This window comes from Mytilus edulis, chromosome 8 (assembly GCF_963676685.1).
Source record: "Mytilus edulis chromosome 8, xbMytEdul2.2, whole genome shotgun sequence".
Taxonomy (NCBI): Eukaryota; Metazoa; Mollusca; class Bivalvia; order Mytilida; family Mytilidae; genus Mytilus; species Mytilus edulis.
The window spans coordinates 41,328,547-41,348,078 of NC_092351.1; the positions used below are offsets into that span (position 1 = coordinate 41,328,547).

Here is a 19,532-nt window from a genome sequence, read left to right on the forward strand (position 1 = left end):
GAATTGGCGGCCAATTAGTCTTTTAAATAATATTTATAAATTAGCATCAAGTTGTATTGCAGAAAGGATAAAGTCAGTTTTAACAATCTTAATTAATAATGACCAGACAGGATTTATACCTGGTAGATTTATTGGTGAAAACACCAGACTAATATACGATTTACTACACTACACTGAAGAAAATGATATCCCAGGCATTCTCCTCCTCATTGACTTTGAAAAAGCTTTTGATACAATATCCTGGATTTTCATAGAACAAGTTCTTGATTTTTTCAACTTTGGATATTCCATAAAACATTGGGTTAAAACTTTTTTTACAAATACCATATCAGCAATAACGCAGAATAATTTTCTATCAGATTTTTTTACAATTGAAAGAAGTTGCAGACAAGGGGATCCTTTATCCCCTTACATTTTCTTGTTATGTGCAGAAATTTTAGGAATATTACTTAGAAAAAACGAAAATATAAAAGGTATTACTATCGAAGACTCAGAATTTTTGATATCACAATATGCTGATGACACCACACTTATTTTAGATGGTTCACCAGAGTCCTTAGATGCATCTCTTTGTGTTTTAGAACTATATGCTGAATGGTCTGGTCTCAAGATGAATTTAGAGAAAACAAAGGTAGTCTGGATTGGGAAAAAGAAATATAGCCAAGATACAATGTGTGTAAAGTGGGGATTGGAGTGAGGTTCCAACAGATTTACGCTCTTGGGTATTAAATATTCAGTAGACTTACAAGAAATGGAAACGCTAAATTTTGAACCCATATTTAAAGAGATAGAAAGAACAATGAAAAGCTGGTCTAACAAATACTTATCCCCAATTGGAAAAATTAATATAATTAAAAGTCTTATAATTTCAAAGCTCAACCACCTATTTCTAACTTTACCAAATCTTAATAATGGATTACTAAATCAATTCATAAAAAAATTATTTGATTTTATTTGGGATGGTAAACCAGACAAAATTAAAAGAGAAACAATTGCTCAAATATATGAACTGGGTGGACTAAACATGTTAAATCTAAAACAATACATCAAAGGATTAAAACTAACTTGGATAAGAAGAATAATCAAACAAACTAATAATTATTGTAAGTTACTAACTTGTACTGAAAAAATTGAATTAAATGAATTATTCTTGGTAGGTCCAAGAACAAAAGTAAAAAATCCTTTTTGGCAGGAGGTTTTTAATGCTTGGACTGAACTACAAACCAAAATAGCTATTAAGAACGAATACGATTTTATCACATATAATCTTTGGAATAATAAAGAAATTAAAATTGGGAATCAAATCCCTCTGTATAAAAAATGGACTGAAAAGGGCGTCTGGCTAATAAATGATTTAATTGATAATGATGGACATTTAATGAACTGGCAGGAATTTAAAAAAACATATGATATTGATACCAACTTTCTTATATTTCAAGGAGTAATGTCAGCTGTTTATTCCTATATGAAAAGTCTTAATATTAAAAGTAATCAGCTTATCAAGCCTTATGGGCCAATTATACCAACTACTATTTCTATTTTTATGAAATCTACAAAAGGATCAAAAGACATGTACAATGTTTTAAATGAAAAAATAACAAATATCACATCACAGGAAAAGTGGTCCTTAATCTTAAATAGACATAATATTATTTGGAATAAAATATACAGACTTCCGTTTTACATTACTAAAAACTCAAAATTACAGTGGCTCCAATACAGGATTAATCACATAATTTTGGGAACTAATAAATTACTCTACAAAATTAAAGTCTCACAAAACAATAAATGCACTTTCTGTTCGGACTCAATAGAAACTATTGAACACATATTCTGGACATGTCCAAAAGTTTTTGATGTTTGGGAAGAACTTAATAAATGGATATATTCAAAAGTCCAAATTGAACTACCACTTAATTTAGATATTGTCTTATTTGGGATATTAGAAAAAACAGAAAAAAAACTACATAAGAAATCTCATAATACTATTAACTAAATACTATATATACAAAACAAAAATGCAATGTGGACAATTAAATAGTATAGCCTTAAAAAATTATCTTAAAGAAAATTTGTTTATTGAAAAAATAGTATTTTATAAAAATAAACCACTGCAAAGAGCGTACACCTGCTGGGACCCCTGGCTCCAACTAATAGAATGATTTTATAAGTTAACTTTCACGTAATAAAAATATCTACCCAATCCATGCTACCTCAGATTAAGATTTTCTATTTTTTTTTAAAATCATTATTAATAATATTATATGTTTATAGAAGGATTCAAAATATCAACTTTATGTACTTGTCTCGATTTTGCTGATGTACTATGAACTTATTTACTATTGATAATATACATGTAGTTCTTTGCCAATAAACACATTACAAAAAAAAATATCTCAAATGTATACATTTTTGCAAACTATTATTAAATTATCGAAGACATTATCTATAATGAGGGTAATCATCGAGTTCCGAATTGGTACTGCAATTAACGCATATATTGAAACCAGGTATATATTGTAATATCTTATTGAATCGGTATATTATTTCAAAGTCGACTGCTTTGGGTTTATTGTAATATGTACACGATTGGTCGTTAGTGAAAGAACACGTTTTAGCATCCAAAACATGAAAATATTGAATATACAGTGACGTCCGCTGTTGACGTAATACAGTGTAGGGGAATGGAAACATATTCAGGTGCCAACACAAATATTGAAAGTTCACAACGTATTGAACATATCGTTTCCTCGTTAAATTGAGTTCTTAAACTACCCTCGTTGTCAAAATATAAAACAGATTAAGCTTAAGGCCAACGTGATTCGTTTGTGTATCAACTCGTGTTTTTTTTAGCAATATTTTTTTTTCGTTATCAATGCAATCAAAACTTTCCTTGAATGCTATAACAGTTGAGTGTGTATGTAACATATTTATTGCAGTTAGTGTTCCAATCAATGAAGACATTTATCCAATGGAAAACCAGATAGTTAAAAGAGTAGCATGCAGTTATCAATCACACGAAAAGTGCTGTCGTTATAACGTGACTATTGCAATAAAGAACTGTACAGATTATCTCGTTTATAAATTACCACCAACTCCGCGCTGTCCAACGGCATATTGTTTCGGTAAGCTATTGTTTCGATATCATTTTGTACAGTTTTAATGACTTTGCTCGACAAACTATCCATAATTCTAAAATTTGATTGAATGTAGTCAAAATCGATAGTAAAGTTAGCCTTTCACATCAATAACATACGCATCAATAATGTGAATTATGATTGTAAATGCCACTTGTTATTGAAGAATCAAAAGACCCTCAATGAAGCTAGCCGATCAAATAAGTCTGTTAGGTAAGCGTCTCTTGCTATTTTTGTTTCTCGTTAATTCGCACCGAGGATCAAAATTCAAACTGTAAATCACTATAGTAAATAGTAAACCAAATTGGTAAGTTTACAAATCATTTGAATCATGTGAGATATCTAAATGTAAGACATTGAAAGTATGTCGGTAGTGAGTTTAAACAAAGACACATCGTGTCGGAAAACAAAGTATTGATGGGGACCGTAAGAGTAGAGCCAATAACTCTATCTATAGCAGCCATTTTGTATCAGGAGCAGAATTTTGTTAATGAAGCTCGCATTATCTTAACATATACTAGGGTTGCATATTAGTTGATATATTTATACGCCGTTTGACGGGATCATAAGGTACGATGATATTAAATGCTTAAAAAAGTGAGTTGATGAAGGGAAATCTTAAACCGTTACGTTTCACAAAGAAGAAGTTGTCAATGTGTGTCAATGTTCAGGGGTAAATCAGGATATGAGATTTACAAACCATATGGCTGTGTCAGGAACGTAAAAGTACGCAGCTACAGCCGATCAGAACTAGGAATTCAAAGCCGATGCCTCGTGTAGAGAGAGTGTAAAGCTATCTGCACGTTAAAAGCCTTTGGTACAAATCATTTTCCAGTGGCATTCCTCGATCCTAGTCGGCCTATATAAAAGGAACTAATTTTTAAAATCACTGTTAGATTTTGTTCTCGTCCTGCACATGCATGCAATGTTTGCAACTAGTCGATAAGCAACCAACAATCCATCACATCTGACAAACTGTTCATACACAGCGTTATATATTTCAGGAACTGAAGTCAAATGTCCTCCTGATCAGAGTTCTGCAAATGGGTTTAGTCCTGGATGTGGCAGTAAGTACGACTTGTGTAAAACATCTATTTTGGACACATAAACACCACATTTCATGTTTTGTTATTTTTATTTCTTATTCATTTTATCCAGTTTAATTATAATATAAAAATTTATAAGTGATTCAAATTCTAAAGTTTGAAAAAAAATAGTTCATACATTCTATATTACTCTCAACTCTTACCTTTACTATATTTTTATAGTATATGTGGCCGAGTGGTCTAGAGCGACGTACACAGTGCAGGCCGTGTTGTCTAAATATCATAATAGCATAAGTTAGAATCACGGCGATGACAGAAAGCTTCCATTTAACATTGTTGTGCTGATATTTAGATTAAAGTTATGTTATATAGAGTCTCCTAGATGACAATAGTTTGATTATATGATTACAAGATTTCTATTCAGGTTTTCAACTTATTTTACTTTTTGCTGTTATAATTCAAAAACACTTTCGATTTTGTCTACTTGGTCGATAATTGTTGCTTTCGGTTACATTTTGTAAAGGGTTAAGCTTAACATTGTCAGTTTTTGCTTTTAATATTTAAGAGCACATCTATTTTTATGCATTATTTTAGATACATTTAACGTGCTATGTTAGTTATTGTTTAAATGTCCCAAGTCAGGAGCATCTGGCCTTTTTTGTTTTGTATGATTTTGATAATAATTGTTTGTATAATATGTCACGGGATAAATCATTCCATGTCCAAAACAAAATACATAACGAATGTATTTTACTGATGTTAATTCTGTTTTAAAGCAAATACCATATTAAAAAAAGTTAGATAGTATCAAATATCAGCAAACAATTCTTACATGATTTGCATATTAGAGAATACGTTGATATGATTGGTTGAGAGGACTTCCGGAAGTTGTTCTTGACGTAGATTATTTCTCGACAGACGACGTTGACCGAACTTCTTTTCGAAATCAATGTAAACAAGATGGCGGCGGTAATGACACAATACGGATAGACGTTAAAAAACATTATTTTCACTTCGCGTTAATCGTTTAATTTAATAATAAACACAAAACATTTGATTGAATGATAATAAGAGTTTTTGTAGTATATTTTTTTTTAACAGATTGCAAATTTCATTTAGTACATATTTTTGCATTTACCAACAAGTATATGCATGCGCCAGGCCTAATCAATGACACAAATATACAATTAAAGTGTGATAAATGTTACGAGTGTGGAAAAATAATTTACTGATCTCCAATTTTAAAGAATTATAAGGATTAAACGCCTTTTTAAAGGAATTTATTGGTGTATAAATTGTACCAAGTCACTCACAAACATATAATAAAAGTCCTTTGGCCTTTTATTTGTTTGTGAGTGAATTGGTCGAGTTATCACAAGCCCAGTAGTCAACACTTTTTGTGCTGACATGAATTATCATTGATATTGTTATATTTTAAATCAACTGTTTACAAAATTTTGAATTTTTTGAAATACTAAGGCTTTTCTACCTCAGGCATAGATTACCTTAGCTGTATTTGGCAACACTTATAGGAATTTTGGATCTCAATGCTCTTCAACTTTGTAATTTATTTTTTTTTTTTTTTTACTTTTTTGGATTCGAGCGTCACTGATGAGTCTTTTGTAGACAAAACGCGCGTCTGGCGTTTATATAAAATTTCGTCCTGGTATCTATGATGGAGTTTATTATACACCAATAAATTCCTTTAAAAAGGCGTTTAATTCTATATTAACAAAAGTTATAATTGTTTATAAATAAAGATGTACCCAAAGATCAGCTTGCCAAATAAAACATTAATTATAAAGGTTTTTTTCCACATTTCTCCTGTGTACACATTTTTGTCGTAGTGGACCGAGGAATATTCTTAATTTCCGTCGTATTTGTTTCCAATATATTATGACGGACGAAAGTCGTTCTTCATGAAGTGAATATTATACTTGTGAGGTCCAATTTAATATAATTGGTCATCGAGATTAAATGTGATCTTTGATGTTTCATGTTGAAGGAGACTTTTTGAAAGCCTTTGCTTATGAAACGCTGTAATAATACTTGTAAATTCACAGAGCGAACAGACAAACGATATTGCACTACAATCCTTGAACATATTGTGCAACGTACATATTAGTTTTTCATTATTTTTGTTTGTGTTTGTTTCAGAATATCCAAAAGAAATAATTAAACCGAAACCAACGGTTATAACTGGGGTACATCCAAAAATAGATGCTTCGGAGATCACAATGAGAGTGAAGTTTGAATGCAGGGCAAACATTAATGTCCAAAAGTATACTGTTGATGTCCGTTGGTACATAAATAAGAATGAAATAAAAAAAGCTTACTATCACGATATATCACCAGAGAAACTACATGATGCGTTGCTTCTCCAGGAACATTGGGAGAAAACATATAAACCAGATATGAATGTATGAATTTATTATATACCGATAATTTTATGAAAGTATCTTATTGATAAGACCTGCCCCACAAAGTTTCAAAAATCGAATTTTTCCAAGCACCTTGGATATGTGTAAAACTTTGCTACTTGTCTGGTGTTTGTGCATTTGTGAAGTCTCAAGGAATATGGACAGTATTTCATCTATTTAAATTTGACTGTTTACTTCAATGTTATTGACTTTTTGTAAAAAAAAAAATCATATCGAAGATATGGTGTAGGTGTATTCTATTGTCTGAGCTGTGTCTCAGTTATTTCGTTATCTGCTTGTCGTCAGTTTTCGTGATTGGTTTGAGATATATTACACCGAATTTCATTATAGTAACAGTGTAATTTGAATATTTGCCAAATAAGAGGTGTACCTAGAATTGACGCCTCACTAATCATTTGAATGCAGATATGGTATCCTACATGCACAAATTCTCATTTTCAAGTATCAGTGTTATTTTTTCTTTCGCTCCAGTTATGGTCCTTACCATTTATATTCTACCATCCTACGACACCTCTGCCAAAAGTCTCTATTCATATCATGCAATGCGATAATAACGCCATAATAAACATTCTTATGTTGTAACCAAAGTATATGTATTTTGTCTTTTTCAATAATAGGTGTCATGCTCAATCCAGTTACGACAACTTAATTTTCCATCCCCTGGACCACAACAATTTTCAGATGATTTTTTTGCTGGAATTATTGTAAGTTATTAGCTTTTTTGATTCGAGATATTTGTAAAATATTCAATAATAGACAAATTTCATAAAACAGTCGATTGTGGTGCAAATACAAGTGAATCTTTTTCGGCATATGCATAAATTCCGCCGAATTTATTTTCCTAATGATAGTATCACACCCGCATCAATCCGAGACACTTACATCTAATCCCAAGACCTCTGAACGAAGGATTTTATTGGTTGAGGGTTGATACGGTATATGATATTGAAAAAGCAATTTTATATACACTTTATTATAAACCTCAAGTTGATGTTTTATGTCACATATCGTTATACAAACTATGGTTTGATAAAGCCTTTGCAACAGTGAATGATTTCGATGACGTTACCTCATACAGATTAAAGGTGTGATAAAGCCTTTTGCAACCGGGACGAATATCGATATCATCACGGATGGCTAATACAGCTGGACTGTGTGACCGTATTACACATACACTTTATCTGTATTTACTGCTAAGTATGTAATTAAACCTAATAAAACCTTTTCGAAAATATTGTTCAAACATATCGACCATGACTTGATTATCTCACAGGTTGAATTTCTTGAAGAACATAAAATACTTAAGGAAGGAGAAGATCCAAAAAGAATCAAGGCGAGACTAACAATACCTGTCGGATGTTCTTTTCCCAGCTCTAGGTAAGATTTGATATAAAACAAATTATTAACATTTAAATAATGGAGGCTACACAGTTGTTTGTAATCTTTTTTTTTACAAATACTTCTAAATATCATTAATACACAAAATCAGGCATTGCAAAAACAATAAATTTTGAAACGAGCATCATTGATATTAGATGAGCTTGTAATCGAGTGCAAATATATACCTGAGAAAGATCGAAATTCTTTTGATTTTTTATGAAAAAAATATTGTTCACTGTAGCTTAAACATCATTTCGATTAGAATAAATGAAATATAGAACGCCGTTTTCATGAATAGGAGCGACGAAGGACTTTTAACAAAGCATCAACATAGTTTCTACGCAGTCGCTACTTCTATCATTGATACGCCTTTTTCATAATTTCCCCCCTTTTCTAAATAGTTGGTATAGTAGTTTTTGTCTGTTGAAGATTTAAAATAAAAACATTGAATATGAATACGAAAATATATTTGTTTGTCTTTTCAAATGCAATACAAAGGCGTGACTTGACATGCATTCAATAATTTATTTGGATCCAAACACATTTCGTTAGAAATGATCCGCTTATTTATCAATATCCCCATACTACCCCTAATTTATTCGATTAATTCCATACTTTCATTTCTTAACTTAAAAATACTAAATATGCATGTGAATATTATTCAACATTGATTCTGTGACACGTGAACACGTGAACATAAGATAGTCACAACATATGCTTATTCCAGATTTGTTTATTTTTGAGTGGTTTAAATGTATATTTCACTTGTCCATCAAACCGTGTTGATTTCGTCACCACTGATGAATTGTATGTGTGTAGATGAAACGCGCAAATGACATTTAAATTTTAAGCCCGATAATTAATGAGTTAGAAAATTCCTTGATCGATACTTCTGCTGGTGTATTATTCCAAAGGGATCACCCGTGCAGCCATCCGTGTTACTTGGTTCCAAAAGTAATTCCCTAATGATGTTTTGCTCTATTAAACCAACTAATGTAAACATAGTTCCACCAATGCATACATACATAAACCAAGCTACTGTCTTTGATTAGTTTTCATATCTATTAATTTTTCATTATGATGATATTTATGATCTTTCCCTAAAACCCTTCGTTTTGTCCAAAACTTATTGATTAAGTTATCATTTAATAGCTGGTTTTTTGTTCAGTTATTGCATCTTCTTTTTTAAATATCCATTTGCTTTGTTGTTATTATTTGATTGTCGCTTGCTTAATGTGCAAAAATGAGATAAAAGTTACAAAGTCACATCCAAACTATAAGTCGAAAACAAACGCACAACGCCATTGCAAAAATAACAAAACAACAAAAATGCAAACAAAAATGCACAAAAAAACAACCCACATAGAATGCTTGATTGCACCCGTCGTAAGTCAGGAATCTGATATTCATTAGTTGTTCTTTTTTATGTGGTTCATAAGTATTTCACGTTTCTCGTTTTTAATATAGATATGGCCGTTGGTTTTCCCGTTTGAAATATTTTATACTTGTCATTTTGTGGGGCCCTTGCTATCTTGCTATTTGATGTGAGCCAAGGCACTGTGTTGAAAACTGTACTTTGACCTATAATGGTTTTATTTTATAATTGTGACTTGGATTGAGAGTTGTCTCATTGGCACTCATACCACATCTTTTCATATCTACAGCAGGTATTGAACATTAAACTGAACCACATATGACTTTCAACAAAATCAACCGGAATGACTTGCTCTTGTTTAATGAAAAAGCAAAAGTAAAAATAGACTTGATTCGTTTAATAACTTATGTACAATAATGACAGGAATGAAATGACGCCAGCAATCGAGTTTTGTAAACTGAAAGTATATTTTGTCGAAACAGGAAAACTAGTCGTTCATATCATACTAGATTTGACAGAAGTAGCTCCCTTATTTAAAAGAAAACAACCTATAAATCATTGGAATATGTGTTAGTCTGGCCCTTTTCTTATCCCGCCTTTATTGATCAACAAGTAAGGTGGTAAGACCTAGGCCTTCTACTGTTCATTTCTTTTTTTACTAAATATCTAAATATTTAATTTATGGCAAAATTTTACATATTTGTCCTACAGTAGTAGGTAAAATTAATTTATGTTCCGAATTGTTAATTATACTCTCCATTTTCATTAAGAGGTTTATAAAAACCATTATAACCCGGAAAGCATTTGTTTTAAATATATATTTTAATAATATTCTTTTTAGCCAAGATGTCGACATTCTTAGTTTTCAATCAGACTGTGTAGTGAACCTGTTAGGAGCAGTACCAGATTATCAGGGAAAGTGTGATCAAAAGACAGTTAATGGTTTGACATTTAGTTCAGATAGATGTGGTATTTTTTTCAACTTTACGCACTGGAATGAAACACAAGAGATACTTGTTAGTGGAAAGTCTGACCAGACAGTAAATGTAAGACCACGAATAATGATTTTGCGGATGTATGTCGACGAACGATTAGGTTCTGATGATACAAACCTAAAATTTTGGAATGGCTATATGCTTCCCGATTTAAAGGTAGGTTTTCACTAATTTAAAGTGCTGTTCTGATGTGCTGTTCTGATACAATGTATTTAAGATATCTCGTGCTATTTTTTCTATGCTTAGGCGAATTATGTATTGCAGCGCTTTATAGTATTGGCTATTTCGAATATTTATAGATTATTACATGGCATTTTCCATTTGGCCCTGGTATCAGCCCTAGACTCCCATATCAAGCCAGAGGGCTTGATATGGGTCGTGGGCTGATACCATGGACCATATGAAAAATGACATGTAGTAATCTATTTATCACATGTTTTTAAGCAAGAGAAAACAAATAGCTTACACCAAATCATGTTTGATATTTTTTCAAAAATCAAAAAGATATTTAACGAAAAAAAATAAAAAAAATGTATCACTGTGAGTTAAAAAAAAGTTCGTATCACAGTAGGTAAACAACGTTTTGTGAAAAGTTTCAGAAATAATTAACAATAAATATATTAATTCTAAGAATTGCAAATATTAAGCAACTTTAAAGTGTTACATTACAAATGTTAAAAAATGCTTAAGAAGAATCCTATATCGGTACTCATTCCAGTGTGGCTTTATATATTTTCTAAATTCTTTATGAAGTCAAAATTTTACGAACACTTTTGTGATTTTCACTGTTGATTTCTACTTTTTTCTTCTACAGCAGATTCGTAACATTCTCAATTTCTTTTTATTGTGTTCAACTTGTTTACAAATAGTCTCTGATTGACAGGTTACCGGAAATTAAACTCGGGGGCTTGATATGGATTTCGAGGACTGATATCGATATCGGCCGTTAGGGCTGATAACCAACCTTGACCTCCGGCTATTATTGGCCATGCAAAAACGTACATATCAGTACAAAATATGTGATTATATGATTAATATCGATATTTTCTTCAGAAATGCGTATCTTACCATCAACATTTGCATACATTTGTTTTGGTATGTGTTTCTATCTGTTATTGCACTGATATATTGACCATAAAGAATAACAGTAAAACGACAGTTTAGATTTTAAAAAAAAACTGCTTGCCTGTTTCCCTGGCATTGCAGTGCTTATTGTTGAATAATGATGAAGTGATAAAGTACAGTTATCTTTATATTGCTTGTGCTCCTGTACGGGGAAAATAGGCGTAACATTCTATAGAAAAAACTCCATAAAAGCCGTACTACCGAGCAACACGAATCTAACCTTAAAATCATTGTAAAACTGACATTACCATGGCACAAATTTCAAAACGAAATCAACCTAAATCAGAACACACTACATAGTCACTACAACATGTAAAAAACAGAGCAATACAAAATACTCTAAAAATTTGGAAATAATCACAAGTGGTCAATAGTTGTAGGCATCATGGTGCACAGTGGTCGCTTTAATGTTTAATGTTACTTATCAGATAAAATCGTACAATTTCAATTACAAGAGAGGACAAGCTAGAGTTTTAATACGTGGTCATAAGCGACACTGATATTCCATACATAGTTGACTAAATCATGATGGCGTCGGTATGTCCGATAGCTTCATTGGAAAAAATACACCCATTAATCTGTAAAATCATGAGAAAAACGCAGCTCTGAAATATCGTTCCAACATAAAATTACCCATAACATATGTAGGCGTTGCATGAACATTGCTACATGTAAATTAGAAGTGTACAATTTAAAAGCTAAAATAAAATATTTGTCTGTTCTTCAACCGACCATCATTGATAATTTGTGGATGCGGAAGTGGCATACTTTCACTGTACTGATGGCACTATCAGAATTTATATATTATCGATTAAAGAACCTTTTCATTGCAAAAGACCATCAAGTATTTACACAAAGTCGTAAGTTAAAGTGTGTCAAAATCTTCTGAAGATACTGCTTAGAAGATATTCGTTGGCATTTTTTGCAGGATTATTCATCACATGTTTATTGAATGAGGTGTCACAATCAATACAACAAATACATGTACCACCGAAAGCTGGAACTGATAAATCTTAATTTCAACACTGTTCCGTAAATCAAAGGAAATCCCGAAAAGGATTATAAATGCTCTTGAGCTTATATTTTAGCAATGTTACGAAACAAGCGTTAGCGTGTGGTCATGAACCATGATCAACAAGAGAATTACACAAGTTGGTAGCACAGACTTTGATCAGCCATCAAAAGCGTAATATGTAAAATAGCGTTTGATATGAGTGTCTAATATTTAGAAATGCATAGTTTCTTTATTTGTTGCTAATATGTACTACAATATATTCTATGTTGTACCTACGCAGTTTATTCTTTAGTTTGGTTGTGTTAAGTATACAATTGTTTGTCATTTAATCTTTTTTTAACCATTGCGTTGTCAGTTTATTTTCGCCTTTCGAATGTATCAAAAAGGACATTCAAGCTCATAAGTCGAAAAAAAGGGGACACCGCAGTATAAAAAATTGCAACAACTGTATACAAAACCCAACATAGAAAAACTTAACACCTAGCAGCATAAACCCTTCTAAAAATCGGGGATTGTATCATGTGCTGTGGAAGGGTACACACAATGCCATAAATGCTATCTATCTTTTCGTGTGTGTCAGACAATATTATCGGTTGAGGTATGTTTTTATGTCTCAAAAATATTATCGACAAATCAATAATAAAATAACTGACACTGTATGGGTAAAAACGCTCAAGAACAAGCTATTCGAAGTGTGTTGCTCCTTGAAGTAATGGCTTTGGAAGACAAATAATATATATCCTCAACGTCTTTAGTGGGGAAAATAACTCCTAGATACCCCTTAAATATGTTTGACGTTATATATGTAAAATATTGAAAACCTCATTAAAGATAAGTCAACCTACCATTGCCTTTCAAAAATTACTGTAACAACACATGCTGTTATGTATTTTACCTTTAGATACATATCACGGCCACAATTATTTAGGTACTCTTTGAAATATCCCTAACCACAAGGTTGTCAATTTTTCCTAGTCTCTTGACCACTATCGTTTCATTAATGGTTAATTTACACTTGAGAAACTGCATTTAATTTTGGGTTTTTGGAATATTGATGAAATGTATGTTTGTTTCGTTTAAAATATGTACGTCATATTCAATACATCGTTCTGAATTTTCGTTTCTAACCAAATTGAGTTTCACTTTTCAGTTTTCTATACACGACACTGATTATAAAACACTAGGAAAGCGATGCAGTTCAGAAAATGATCCTCACATGACAACCTTTGATGGCAAGTAAGTCGAGAATAAAATTAGTTAAACTTTATTTTGATAATATCACACATATTATACACGTGTTTGAACAGATTATGTGATTTAACATCACAAGGAAAGAAAGGCTGATTATAAATACAAATTATTTGTCTCATTCCGTAACAGTTAGGTTTGATTTTATTATTATTCTATTTACATGTTTCTTTTATCATCCAATTCTGCTTTATACATTATATCCCCTCCTGGATTATTCAAAAAGTTCTAACGTTGATGTAATTTTCAGTTTTCCATTTCTCATCAGAAATATTCCTCTATCTCAAATGATATGTTACACGGGTTTAAATTTTAACATTGTACGAACTCATTCAACAGTGGTGAACCCAGATAAGCTATGAGGAAAAACGACTGAAATCCACAGGTTTCAATCGCTATCACTTGTTAGTTCAACGATAATGTATGTCCGTTTTTCAAATAACGAGAAACATCTTTTCAAATTATTTAAAAAATGAATAACAACTAGTAGTCGTCTGACCTGACATTCTAATTACTGTATCTAGTTCTGTTGTGATACGATGATTGTCAGTGGATTTTCATGGCGGGTAATCCAAGCATAGCTTACCTTGTTGACGCAGCCGGGCTCAGCCCGCTAGGAGTTCGTGTAATTTTCCTCAAATTTTGCTTTTAACCTTCTTTAATATATTCTAAGTGGAATAACCAAACTTTTACGGACGTTATCACGAGTTGGTTGACCGTTATGGAAGAACCGTTGCACAGATGATATCGGATATGTTTCTTACGTCGGAACTATAATCCCCATCCATTTTAATGAATGTGACCTACCGAATTAGACTATTTACCGGGTTTGTCATAACATGGGCAACACGACGGGTGCCACATATGGAGTAGGATCTGCTAACCCTTCCGGAGCACCTGATATCACCCCCAGGTTTTGGTGGGGTTCGTGTTGCTCAGTCTTTAGTTTTTTATGCTCTTTCTTGTGTACTTTTATTTGTCTGTTTGTCTTTTTCATTTTTAGCCATGGCGTTGTCAGTTTATTTTCGATTTATGAGTTTTCCTGTTCCTCTGGTATCTTTCGCTCTTGTTTTAAGCAATCGGTCAATGCTCAACAACTTTTTGATCGTCTAAATATCCAAGACCATATTCATCTGTTTCACGAAAACAAACACATTTTTTACACCAAAAATGCATGTTTAATTGAGGCCGTAAGATTTCAATATAGTATTTTGTAGTTCATGTTTTTAAAGTAATGCAAACACAACATATGTTTAAAGTTAACAACTAAAATTCAGAATTATGCAAATATATTTACAAACCAAAAAAATGTAGACGATGTCTGCCGCAATGATCAGGTAACATGCACAAAATGATGTCGCTTTTATAAATCAAACTATTTTTCCCTATGATAAATGTTTGAAAAAATGGCTGGCTTACATGTACCATTTTTTGATTCAGTAGTGTCACTTAAAAACAGTTTGAAGGCCAATGCATGAACAAAGACGTAAATCACATTCCTTTAAAACTAATATGACAGCACCATTTATATTTCCAAAACGCGTCGAATTAAATCCAAATATATCCTTATTCAGATTATACAGTTTCCACAGAACGAAAGGAGAATACGTATTGTACAAACATTTAGATCTTCCCGTGGAGGTTAGTATAATCATATCGAAAATAAGCAGATCGAATGAAAAAATCTACTTTTGATGTCTTTCGATGAATTAAACTTTAACAACGTTGTAACATCTTTTTCTTTGTCTGTTCATTTTCAATTATATCTATATATCTATGTATAAAACTTTAAGGAAAAAATAAACTGATAAAAAAAGAGTTATGCTGTAGGTGTATTACCCCCATAGTAATGTTGTCTTTAGTAGAAGACACGATTAAACTTTACTCATGCCAAGTATTTCTTTATTTGAAAAAATAAATAATTCCTTTTGAAAGTGCAAATTTACAAAAGACTAATAGTGGTATTACACCTATTTTAGGAAGCTGCACATTTACATTTGACTTTGTGTGTACTCTTATTTGTTAAAATTCCATGCTATTTAAATGAAATATTACAAAAATGAAATATTCTGATTGGATTGAATCTTAAAGACATTTTCTTTTGGAAATTTGCCCAGAATTAGGCTCAACCATGAATATTAACAGATCGAGCAAGCCGTGCTTAGTATTTTAGGGAGTTTTCTTACCTTTACTCCTTATTTCTTATATTTTGCTACAATAGAAAATTGTTTCCTAAGTAACGATTTAATAAATAAACTGTTTTATATGAAAATAATTAAATGAAATGATTTTTGAAGCAGTTTCAGAAAATTATTCACTATAAGGGATGCTTTTCATGTCCCTCTCAGAAACACGGTGTGGATAAAGATTCCTTATTTAAACCTCAATGGAGTTAGTACACTGTTATTTTGATGGTTTATAAAGCTTGAATACCTCAATTATTCATTTATAATCCAATTTCTTTCATAAATAAGTGAATGAAACCCCACAAAAAATTTTCTACTGGCCTTAAAAGTTGAACTTTTGAGAAAATGAGATGTATAAATGGACCAAAAGGGACCGTAAAGTAAAGTCAAAAAGGTCTATTAGTGGATTTTTCATTCTAGAATCATCTTTTGTATCAGGTTCAACTGTTTAAGGCAGTTGACTTAAATGTTTGATCATTTATTGGTCCACAAGATGTTCCATCAATATGATTTTTGATAGGATTAACGACATCACTGTCATTGCTTTGTTGGTTTTTGTTGTTGTTGTTGTTTTAACATTTAGTTGCTCATTCGTATACGTTTTCTTTTTGTATTTTTATTAATACTCAATGCACTTTGAATTATTGTCTCCGTTTTTCGTTATATGAAGGGTTTATGTTACTAGTCAAGACGTGGTCAGTAACCATTATTTCATATAAACAACAATATAGAGGAGCATCATTTGAAGCCGTTAGGGGATGGGACATGAAAAATGTATAGTTTCAATGGTTAAATATAGGTCTAATGATTTTTGCAAAACAATGAGTTCCAGCTGTCCTTATTCTTTCTCGCGAAGACTATTTCAAAACTACTTCTTATTTTAAGCGGAACTACCTTTGGTAAAAATAGGGATGGGTTTGCTTTCAGAAATTTTCACTCTTGATACATGGTTCAATAATTGCGAATTTACTATTAATTGAATTGACAACGAGGACAAACTCAAACACATTTAATACGGGAAGTTTTTTCTAATAATTGAATAATTAGAAGGCCGTACGCTGCATACATAATTGCTAACATAAGCATCATCTAAATATATAATATAAGCTAGCCGGTAGTTTTCTCATTGTTAATTAGACCACATAGTCTTATTTTTATTAGGGTCTTAGAACACATTTGAAAAATAACATTCACTCTGTTTTGTTGTTCTGTTGGCAATTAGTGACTGAGCTAGATCAAAAAAAAAAGAAACAATTATTTATTTACCATAGCCGATTAATTGATTCATTTGACCCTCCGAGATCAGTGTACTTGTATTTTGTAAAATCACCATAACTTTCTTTGATGTATTTTTACTTTTGGTTAATGATCAACCTAAATTACCAAAGGCATTTAGAGGCCAAACATCAGTCTTAAACAATAGATATGTGTCAATATATATGTCAATCTATAAATTGTGTAAGATTTATAAAAGTTGTGAATACATAAAACAGTCTAAGATGTGCCATCAATACCTTATCCTCACAATCACGAAATACAATAAGAGAGGTCTTATGATACTAAAACTACTTTCAAGATCCCTAATTTGACAGGAAAAAAAGGAGGAACATAAAAAGGAGACATTTGACACTTGTGAGCCGAGGACATATTGATTATGACTCAATAATTACAGCTTACATAATCCAAATTAGTACATTCAAACATTTCAAGTAAAAACCAATACAGGAAAATCGTGTGACTAAAAATACATAACGAATTAGAAACGCACCGAAGAATCGTAACTATAATTGATTTTGCTTTTTAGTTAGAATTTAGCAATATGGGAACAATTTAGTTCACGAGCCTCTTACCTTTGTTAGTCTTGTATTATTTTTAATTTTAGTTTCGTGTGTACAATTTGGAGTTTATTAAGGCGTTCATTATCACTGAACTAGTATATATTTGTTTAGGGGCCAGCTGAAGGACGTCTCCGGGTGCGGGATTTTTCGCTACATTGAAAACCTGTTGGTGACCTTCTGCTGTTGTCTTTTCTATGGTCGGGTTTTTGTCTCTTTGACACATTCCCCATTTCCATTCTCAATTTTATTTATATGAAAACATCTAATGTGTTGGTTACTTTATTTAAACCTGAACATTTGAAAGCCAATGATGCGTACATGCTTCATGAGCTATACGTTAAAAAATGACCAACATTTTTTTTAATAAGATTATCGTTATATGTAGGAAAACATTTTGTTTTGAATTACCGCCAACGGCGGCGAATTACACCTTCAAATGATCTAAGCTTATCTAAAACTTCTTAAGTTTTAAATTAAAACACTCTTAAGAAGGTTAATACCAATGATAGCATAAGATGTGTTATGGTATTTCGTAGAGAGCACTGATGATATAAGCCTGCAAATATGCATCTGATAATTTGCAGATCTAAGACAAATGTGTATGGTTTCGTGCGTAATGTTTCAAGCCTACATATAAGGGTCATTTTCAAAAAATGTCGAATTTTGAAATTGAAAAAATTATTAAAAGATACTTATTCAAACAACCCTCTACGTAAGCAAATCAAAACAAACAGTACTTTAAAGGGGCACTAGCTGTCAAATTCATTGTAACCGATTTGACTCAAATTCTCATATTTGATTTATAACAATGTAAAACATTTATCCAAACTATCAAAAGTCTAAAATAAACAGTTTACAGAGCATGGGGTAGATAATATATAGGTTCGTTTCGTGTGTATTTTAGTCCAGACGCCATCTAATTAACTATCGATTTGACCTCAGATGACCATATAAGCGATGTAAACAAAAATAAAGATACGAATAGATTAAACCAACACGTGCAATTGCATTTTTATAGGTCTGTTTGATTTTATTTTATAGATTAAAAATAGATGTTTCTCATTGTTTTTAACCATATAAGAATGATTTTATGTGCATCGAATTAGTAATCAAATGATTTACCGTAGTTTCACTTTCATTGTTGACATTCTTTTTCTTTAAATAACCAGTACACGTACAATGCATGCGTTGTCAATCTCTAGCTAGGGGTTAACTTGAAGTTCACATGAATACCGGTTAGAATGATGATGACGTTCTCACTTGCAAGTGAATCAGTCAAAAATTATGTTTAATCGCTTATTTCAACAAAATTAAAGGAAATTGATTGCTAAAAGCCAATTGTTATTTCATTATTCCAATTTGATTAATGATTGATCTAAAAAAAATCATACTTTATTTTTTTATATATATCGTAGCTAGTGCCCCTTTAAGATCAACATATTAAAATATGCAATCTTAATTATGTCATACAAGAATATCTTGAAACATTTTTTGATCGGTGGTACAATATTTTGTATATCCTGTTACCATTTTCAAAAGAAATTTTGGGTTATTAAGAAAGGGTTTAGATAAAATGTTAAGCTTGTTTTACGTAGCCAATTAGATGGTTTTCAAGAAAATAGACTTCTATATATATTCATTCTGTAAAATAATAGGTTGTTTGCCAATTTTCCAGGTTGTACTGAAAAATGCCTCTAAAACTTCGTTTTCAAAGGTTGTAAAATTACCACAAGTAATTCAAGTCTT

General features: G+C 31.5%; 1 protein-coding gene across 1 annotated transcript in view; it reads left to right on the forward strand.

Moving 5' to 3' along the window:
• Nucleotides 1-3,319: 3,319 nt before the first annotated feature.
• LOC139484092 (uncharacterized) overlaps nt 3,320-19,532 on the forward strand; it is a 29,454-nt gene continuing 13,241 nt past the window's right edge. Inside the window, exons 1-6 of the mRNA XM_071267818.1 lie at nt 3,320-3,350; nt 4,142-4,204; nt 6,341-6,603; nt 7,242-7,328; nt 7,898-8,001; nt 10,221-10,530. Of these exons, the coding sequence (XP_071123919.1) occupies nt 3,320-3,350; nt 4,142-4,204; nt 6,341-6,603; nt 7,242-7,328; nt 7,898-8,001; nt 10,221-10,530 (858 nt within the window). The remainder of the gene's footprint in view (nt 3,351-4,141; nt 4,205-6,340; nt 6,604-7,241; nt 7,329-7,897; nt 8,002-10,220; nt 10,531-19,532) is intronic.